The sequence below is a fragment of the Austrofundulus limnaeus genome, unplaced genomic scaffold (genome assembly GCF_001266775.1).
Source record: "Austrofundulus limnaeus strain Quisiro unplaced genomic scaffold, Austrofundulus_limnaeus-1.0 Scaffold300, whole genome shotgun sequence".
NCBI lineage: Eukaryota > Metazoa > Chordata > Actinopteri > Cyprinodontiformes > Rivulidae > Austrofundulus > Austrofundulus limnaeus.
The window spans coordinates 406,291-415,390 of NW_013952702.1; the positions used below are offsets into that span (position 1 = coordinate 406,291).

Consider the following 9,100-nt stretch of genomic DNA (forward strand, 5'->3'; position numbering starts at 1 on the left):
ATTTAATTATTCTTCCATTTATATATTTCTGTCTTTATTTCTAATTATGTCAGTTTCTGTCATCCATACCTGCAGTTGTGTTGAGAGGAAAAGTCACACTATGTTCTGTGATTTGTTGACTTTGATGCTGAGAAAATCAAGTTTTGAGCCAAAAATAAAACTTTTGGATMATTTCTGTGTTCATCAGTGTGAGAAACTTTTCTCTGTCATTAAAGTAATAATATAATCTCTTTTATTCAGTCAGACTCTTGATTTGTTTGTCCTGTTCTGTAATTTTAAGGGGACATGTTTGCAGCTGAAATATTGGACACTCTGTGGTGAAATCAATTAAAAACTAGTGATTATAAAGGATCATTTCTGTTCAAGAATAAAAGATGYTTTTAGAAAACATTTCACATAAACATTTGGGTGTAAATTGAAGAAAATATTGAAAGTTTTAATTTTGGTCTTTTTGTTAAGATGAGTTTGAGGTCAAAGGTCACAGCTTTAATTAGATGTTTTTACTTCATCAGGATTCTTTAGAGCACCTGCCAGAGATGGAGGGGCGGAGCATCAGCTGACAGACAGATGATTGGTGGGGGAGGGGTTAATAAAAACAAAAAGAGATGCGCTCCCAGCTGAACGGTGCAGAACCACGACACACAAACGCGTCACACTTACCTCCCTGCTTGCTCCTGTCAAGATAGATGGAAACCCTTCGGGCCAGACCTGCGAGCAGGAAGAAGAGGAGGGGAGGGGGGGAGCGTAACAAAGCAAGCAACAAAAATTAGCAAGAACCCATGTCTAAATAAAAAAAAGAACCACAATACTGGTGAGGTGATGAGTTATTCATCACTTCATAAGTATTAACCCACATGCATTGAGTCGGAGGGATGAACAAGGCTGCAGCAAATCCACAGAGAGCCCCCCAACTTTAAACCTGCAAGGCCTCCAACTCTGCATTCCTTCTCATCAGGATAAAAATCATAATAATGCAGCAGGATGGAGCTGCTGGGGGACTCGTCAGGCTCGTCTCTGTCCTCAGACTGAAATAAAAAGCTGAAAGAAGGTCGAGCATGAGGAGGTCGTTTTGAAAATAATAAAAGTGTTCGATTAATTATTCAATTAAACTCTGTGAGATAGAGAAACTTGTTGCTGCTGCTGCCTTGTTCAGCTTTTCTCCAGAGAAGGGGGGGGGGCACAAAACAATATGAAAGACCCAGCAAGGTAACAAGAAGCCAGACAAACCACAGAGATGATCCACTGATGGAGAAACAGAAGAGGCATGTCGTGGTCCAGCAGGTACTCCTGGGTTTTTATCTGCGGGACTTTTGGCAGCTCAAAGACAGACGTGTGCAATATTTACTGAGTTCTTACATTATTAATGCATCTAAGGGAATGTTAGAAATCCTTCAAAAACCCAAGCTCAGACTTTAAAACACTCAGTGATGGTACTACGTCACAGCTGGATGCTGCTGTGAGGCTGCAGAGAAAAATAAACTCAAGTAAAACTTTTTCAGGAAGGATCTCAGCTGACACCGTCGGTAGTCTGGAGTCCGAGCCGTTCAGGGAATGACTCTCTGCACACAGCCAGGGTAACGAGCACACCATTAAATGTGAAAGTCTGGGTGAGAAGCACTCACTGTGGGAGAAGGAAAAGCCTTTCAGGGTGATTTGTGGTGCCAAACGCAGAGCAGGGACGGGATGTTAGCTAAACATGTCGCCTCCCTGCAGAACCGCCAGAGTTCTGCTGGTTCTACTGGGACCTCTGTTGGTACCGGGGCGTGGTGCTAACAGGTCCAGCAGTCATCCTGAATGCATGGATGTGTTGCCCCGAGCTGCCTATCTACAAACCTACCATCACAAAAGGCTTTTATTTTGAAAGGTATCTGTAAACAAATCAAAGTGGACATGAAATAAAGAGTATTTTTTCCCACATTTCCATCTTCCTATGCTTCCAACACCAACTATTATTGGGAATTTAACTAAAGTTAAATGGTTTATTTGTAAACAAATCAAAGCAGACRTGGCAAATATTGTATTTATCAATCTATAATCTGGATTATCCTCCCAGATTTAACAAAATATATCAAGCTTTGTGTTTTATTTGATCATCGTGACTGAAAATGGTTTCCTGAGTAAAGGCTCTGTCACTCTAGACAACTTATGAAACCCTTTTGATGTCTAAATTGCTAATAAGTTATATATTTGATCAATTTGTTAGAATTACATTATGTACACACCAAAAAGAAGCTTCCTGTTGATTTTTTCAATTCCATCTTCGATGTAGTTTTATTTAAAATGTTCATAAGTTGTGTAGTGTGACAGGGCCTTAACAGCCTGAGATTCAGGGTTCATCTCTGGACAATAACTCAGTCGGTGCAGGATGTTTTTAGCTTATGAAATTAAAAGATTTTGCGATTTATAAGTTTTGGTTTTGCTCCTTTATCTTTTCAATAATCAAAATTACTTTGCTTTATCATATAAAAATACAAGAAAGTAATTAAATGAGTTGGAAAACAAATGCATTTTGTTCCATCATGAAAACTAAAAACTAATTTATTGTGTTAGAAAATAAACCACTTTAAACAGATAAATAGTCCTTATAGTAATTTTAACTGAAGTTTTATTAAGATTCCAGAATGTATTTGTGTTTTAGAACGGCGCTGCATACATTTACTGGAGCTGATATATTTGTTTCACAAATGTGTGTGTGTGTGTGTGTGTGTGTGAGATAATCACTGCGTTTACTCACAGACTTCACGTGTGCAGAGAAACATCCCTGAAAACATCTCTGACCCACAAACCAAGCTCATGGCAGAAATGTGGAGCACTGACTTGGTAAAGTGTGTGTGTGTGTGTGTGTGCAGGAGTGCGTAGCTGTTTCTGACAGGTGTGTATCGCTGCTGCTTCACATATTTATGAAGAAGTTTTCCTGAGGAATCACAGAAGTGTGTCAGCTCCTGTAGACACTGTGAATRCACTTCCTGCTCAGCTGTAGTTTTATTTTTGTGGCGTTTAGAAGAACTGCAGCATYGCTGGGATGAGCAGCAACAAAGAGTGAAGGTGTGCTTCGACCCGACCGTGTGGAACAACGTCTGAATGAACTAATGAACTGAATGCAACAGATGCTGGATGCAGTCTGTCATTGTTTAGGCAGCAGTTCAGCCTCACTCACATTTAAAGATCTGTGGTCCACGTCTGACAGGGTTCCTACACTTTAAAACACGTTCAATTTAAGACTTTTTAATGCCAAATGAAATTAAATTTAAGACTAATTTCATAAWGAACACAAATGACAAAAAATAAAACTGTGGCAGAAACTCATGAATCAAAGTATTTTTGGTTGAAGTATTCAAATATTGCTAATAGAACAATTGTTTTTACCCATATCTAACTATAGCAGAAACATTCTTAGCAGTCAGTTTTAAATTTTATTTACTTTCATGAAATCCTCTAACAACTTCAAATCTGAAGTTTTAGGACCCACAGCGGGGTTTTAACCCCAGCTTGCTGTAGATGGAACCATAAAGTGTCTGTGACATCAAATGTTTGTAAGAAAAGTGAATGTATTTTTGGAAAGACATTATTATGATTTTAGAAAACAAATTTCCCGTTGCTCAGATGAACTGTTGAGATATCTGCATGTGAAATAACAGGAAGTGATTGATGTCAAACAGGAATGTCTGCATGTAAATATTAAAAAATATATTTTTTTACAATTATTTTAATATTTGAGATGAATTACATTCATCCTATTTAGAATGTGTTAACGTTTTTAAGACTTCTGAAGATTGATTTAAGACATTTTACGGCTAATTAAGGCCTTATTTTTGGATTGATGTTTTTAAGGATCTGCAGGAACTCTGGTCTGAATGTTGAAACATTAAAACAGTTTTTTCGTCTGTCTTTAGGAGTGACTCAAGCTTCGGGACTTGAAATGGTACAGGTAGAGGTGCAGGAAATGTGACTGGGATGGGATTGGAGGGGGATGTCGATGAGTTACCATCAAAACGACGACACGGCGGGTGTTTGGGTAGGTGGGCGGGGCTTAGAGTAAAATAGATTTTTACTGTGGGTGCTGGTGGAGGCCTGACCTCTGGTGGTTGGCAGCATGTCGGAGAGGCCCTGCCACGCCGTCACCATCTCTGGGTTCTTCTGGTCGGCGAAGTTCTTCCAGACTCGCAGCGCTCCGTCGTCTGAACCAAGAGGAGAGGAGACGGTTACAGAAACCAAACAAAAACCCCACGAGTTGAATGATCCAATGTTAAAAGATAAAGTTTGAAAACACCACCAGGCAGAGAACGCTGAATCCTAAACTTTTCTTCTACCATAAGCATCTCGTGAGAGAAAGAAAGAGTCAGGAAACTTGTCCTAAAAAGCTCTGCGGCTCAAACGCAGCTAAAAGCAGAACATAAAACACGTTCGTGCACGCTTATGAGAAAGCTATTACAAGCCATAAAAGTTTCCACATGATTTATGCTCAGTGTTGAACCTTTTTTTTTTAANGTGTGTGTGTGTGTGCAGGAGTGCGTAGCTGTTTCTGACAGGTGTGTATCGCTGCTGCTTCACATATTTATGAAGAAGTTTTCCTGAGGAATCACAGAAGTGTGTCAGCTCCTGTAGACACTGTGAATRCACTTCCTGCTCAGCTGTAGTTTTATTTTTGTGGCGTTTAGAAGAACTGCAGCATYGCTGGGATGAGCAGCAACAAAGAGTGAAGGTGTGCTTCGACCCGACCGTGTGGAACAACGTCTGAATGAACTAATGAACTGAATGCAACAGATGCTGGATGCAGTCTGTCATTGTTTAGGCAGCAGTTCAGCCTCACTCACATTTAAAGATCTGTGGTCCACGTCTGACAGGGTTCCTACACTTTAAAACACGTTCAATTTAAGACTTTTTAATGCCAAATGAAATTAAATTTAAGACTAATTTCATAAWGAACACAAATGACAAAAAATAAAACTGTGGCAGAAACTCATGAATCAAAGTATTTTTGGTTGAAGTATTCAAATATTGCTAATAGAACAATTGTTTTTACCCATATCTAACTATAGCAGAAACATTCTTAGCAGTCAGTTTTAAATTTTATTTACTTTCATGAAATCCTCTAACAACTTCAAATCTGAAGTTTTAGGACCCACAGCGGGGTTTTAACCCCAGCTTGCTGTAGATGGAACCATAAAGTGTCTGTGACATCAAATGTTTGTAAGAAAAGTGAATGTATTTTTGGAAAGACATTATTATGATTTTAGAAAACAAATTTCCCGTTGCTCAGATGAACTGTTGAGATATCTGCATGTGAAATAACAGGAAGTGATTGATGTCAAACAGGAATGTCTGCATGTAAATATTAAAAAATATATTTTTTTACAATTATTTTAATATTTGAGATGAATTACATTCATCCTATTTAGAATGTGTTAACGTTTTTAAGACTTCTGAAGATTGATTTAAGACATTTTACGGCTAATTAAGGCCTTATTTTTGGATTGATGTTTTTAAGGATCTGCAGGAACTCTGGTCTGAATGTTGAAACATTAAAACAGTTTTTTCGTCTGTCTTTAGGAGTGACTCAAGCTTCGGGACTTGAAATGGTACAGGTAGAGGTGCAGGAAATGTGACTGGGATGGGATTGGAGGGGGATGTCGATGAGTTACCATCAAAACGACGACACGGCGGGTGTTTGGGTAGGTGGGCGGGGCTTAGAGTAAAATAGATTTTTACTGTGGGTGCTGGTGGAGGCCTGACCTCTGGTGGTTGGCAGCATGTCGGAGAGGCCCTGCCACGCCGTCACCATCTCTGGGTTCTTCTGGTCGGCGAAGTTCTTCCAGACTCGCAGCGCTCCGTCGTCTGAACCAAGAGGAGAGGAGACGGTTACAGAAACCAAACAAAAACCCCACGAGTTGAATGATCCAATGTTAAAAGATAAAGTTTGAAAACACCACCAGGCAGAGAACGCTGAATCCTAAACTTTTCTTCTACCATAAGCATCTCGTGAGAGAAAGAAAGAGTCAGGAAACTTGTCCTAAAAAGCTCTGCGGCTCAAACGCAGCTAAAAGCAGAACATAAAACACGTTCGTGCACGCTTATGAGAAAGCTATTACAAGCCATAAAAGTTTCCACATGATTTATGCTCAGTGTTGAACCTTTTTTTTTTAAAGCTGTATCTTTAAAGTAATGGTATCCTTCCAGCATGACTGATGCAGGAAAGCTGAATGAGAGCACATTACATTTTGATGAGGGGGAATTTAAACGTATTAATCCTGGGAGGGTTTTTATCAGAGTGGGATGCTGCAGCGTTTGTTCTCAGTTTAACTTTACGCCCAACAAAACAAATGGGTTTGAATGTAGAGCTGTTTTCTGCAGATTCATGCTTTATGAAGATAAAGCAAAGGAGGATAATTGCTTTGTTTTATTGATGAGGAATACACGTGGGTGCAGCTGTGTTTGTGGGGTAAAGATAAAGTGTTTACGAGCCGCTACAAATATGACTTCCACTGTGTGGAGGGTTTTATTAACTGGAAATGTTTGGAGGAAATTTCACATGGTTACCACCCAAAAAACAAACATCTGAAGTGCTGCAGACAGATTCCTCCGTGCTACTGCATGCATGAGTTTGGTAGCAAGTAGTTCTGACCAATCACATGACAGATTCTTACGCTTGAGGGGGGGATTGACTCGAGCCTTGTGATGAGAACAATTTCTGTTGTGCAACAGTGATTGCATCTCAGTTCATGGGCATTTGTCACTTACGTCACTGMMCCGCACCCTATAGGCTGTCCCACTTTGTAGGTGCCTACTCATGCAGCCAACAAAACCCYGAAAACGTCGGCTGCATCTGAGCATCCTATGGTATCCCAGAATTCAATGCCCCGTCAGCAAGTTAAACGACGGTGGTTTTATTTGAAGTTTACAGCTGAGTTTTTGTTTTTTAAATGACAGAGTTTGGAATTCATCACAGACTGAAGAATGTAAGTTAATCAACTCAGCTGAAGAAACTTTTATTGCAATGAGATGTTCAATAAAATGCATTTCTAAGTACTGGTACAGGAGTTAAACCCAGGTTATTAATGTTTTATATTTATTTACTTGTAACTTTTTTCTATTAAAACTGAATTTTATGGAGCTATACCCTGAAGAAACAACTGAAGCCATGAGATCAAGGTAACGAGACAGCGCCTGGTCATGCAAACATATGTCTTCTGTAGACTAGACCATCTAATTCCACAGCCGTTTATGCAGCCGACCCATGAATTGAGACACAACCAATGACAAACAGACATAAAACAGGATAAACATAAGGATAAAATACTCCTAACTTTTACACAATGGAAGTCAATAAGAGTTTGGACATGTGTCCTCTGCAGAAAAGGTCCAACTTTCCGTTTCAACTTTTAATGATGTTTTTACTGTAGAACTATAACAGAGCTGTTGTCGAGCAGAGATTTTACACGTTAATAAAACTTTTACTACTACATTTTGATTTTCTAACGATGACCAGGAGAACATGGGCGCAGCGGGAACCAGCTGAACGTTGTGTCCCTGACCTGTTGCTGTGAGGAGTAGTGAGCAGTCATGTCCGTTCAGGTACTCCATGGCCGTGATGCGAGTGTAACGAGGGTTTCCGTTGTAGAAGTAGTCGAGCCTCTCGCCCTTCTCCCAGTCCCAGAAACTATAAGAGACAGAGGAAGTGATTAGAGCAGGATCAGCGTCACGGTTCTCATAACTGAGTGTGAAACTGAAGCGTCTCTGAGAAAAAGCTGCTCAGAGCGCGGCGCTCTCCAGCTCACCAGATGCTGTCCTTGTCGGCCACAGCGATGCAGGTGTTGAAGGGGTGAAACTTCACCACAGAAGGCACGCCGGGGTTACGGTTGATGAATATTTGATCATCCAGGCGAGAAATACCTGCGATGGAAGGGAGACACAGAGGGGTCACATGTTTGACTCCTGCAGACCCTAAAAACTGAACAAATTAATYATTTCTATGGTTCTGAGTAGTGCTAGTCCTGTAAATGCACTGTGTTTCCAGGAAATAACCAGAGTAAGTGCCCTAAATAAATATATGCATGATGGAGAGAAGGATTTATTCGTGACGATGCTCCTCGTTTTAAAGAGCCGAATCAGGAAACATCACAATTTAATCAGGGGGTCTTCAAACCACCAGTTCTTTAGCTGCAGATTTGATTCACTTTTGTACCAACTGATAGTCCTGTCACCATAACAAACTTTACTGGACGATAAATTGTCTCAGAAATTATTGCGATAAACAATATTATTGTTGGAGACCAGTTTAAACTAATAAACTGGTCTATCTRGTCTAATAAATRTAACAACCAGTTTACTGAAGTTTACATTAAAATTTAGAGTGTAAAAAGAAAAAACAACTGTCGGCAGTCCCAAGGTGTCTCCAGCTGTATGAAGGCGTCAGAAAACTGAAGATGCTCCTCTAAACGTCACAGGTTCTCAGGCTACTGAGGTTAGAGACCATCACCTGACAAATACCTGACAGAGTTCACTCCTCATAGCTAAGGAGTTAAAAAAAAAGAAACGACAGGGAGACACAAAGGAAACAAAAAGGCAGGCAAATGAAAACTATTGTCATTTAAATTTATCTTCCTCAGTTTGATCAGATGATTAATTGATTTATTGTTTATTGTGACAGGCCTACCAACTGATAAAAGTCTGGGACATAAAATTTATCTTTCCACACAAGTAAAGTTTTCAGAAATACATGGGAAAAGATTTATTGTCAGATTATAAAACAGAGAAAAAAAGCTGGATTAATAAAAGAAAATAAATATATTTTTGACAGGGCAAAAAAATGTTATAAAAAAGTTATTTGATGGCAGAAAACTAAAAAAGAAGAAGAAGTGGCATCTTTTAACGAAACACAGAGTCAACCCCACAAGTAAACCATCTCATCGTACAGTTTGTTGTCATGGCAACAGCACACACCAGTTCACCAGCCTCTTCTTGGCTCCATGAATTAAACATCAGGACTGTCACAATCAAACCAGATCAGGACTGTCACAATCAAACCAGATCAGGACTGTCACAATCAAACCAGATCAGGACTGTCACAATCAAACCAGATCAGGACTGTCACAATCAAACC

General features: G+C 39.7%; 1 protein-coding gene across 1 annotated transcript in view; it reads right to left on the reverse strand.

Moving 5' to 3' along the window:
• Window positions 1-9,100, reverse strand: part of LOC106526906 (regulatory-associated protein of mTOR-like) — a gene marked incomplete at its 3' end in the record, with an annotated part of 120,198 nt that overhangs the window by 7,598 nt on the left and 103,500 nt on the right. Inside the window, 3 exon segments of the mRNA XM_014021626.1 lie at window positions 5,734-5,835; window positions 7,533-7,657; window positions 7,776-7,890. Of these exon segments, the coding sequence (XP_013877080.1) occupies window positions 5,734-5,835; window positions 7,533-7,657; window positions 7,776-7,890 (342 nt within the window).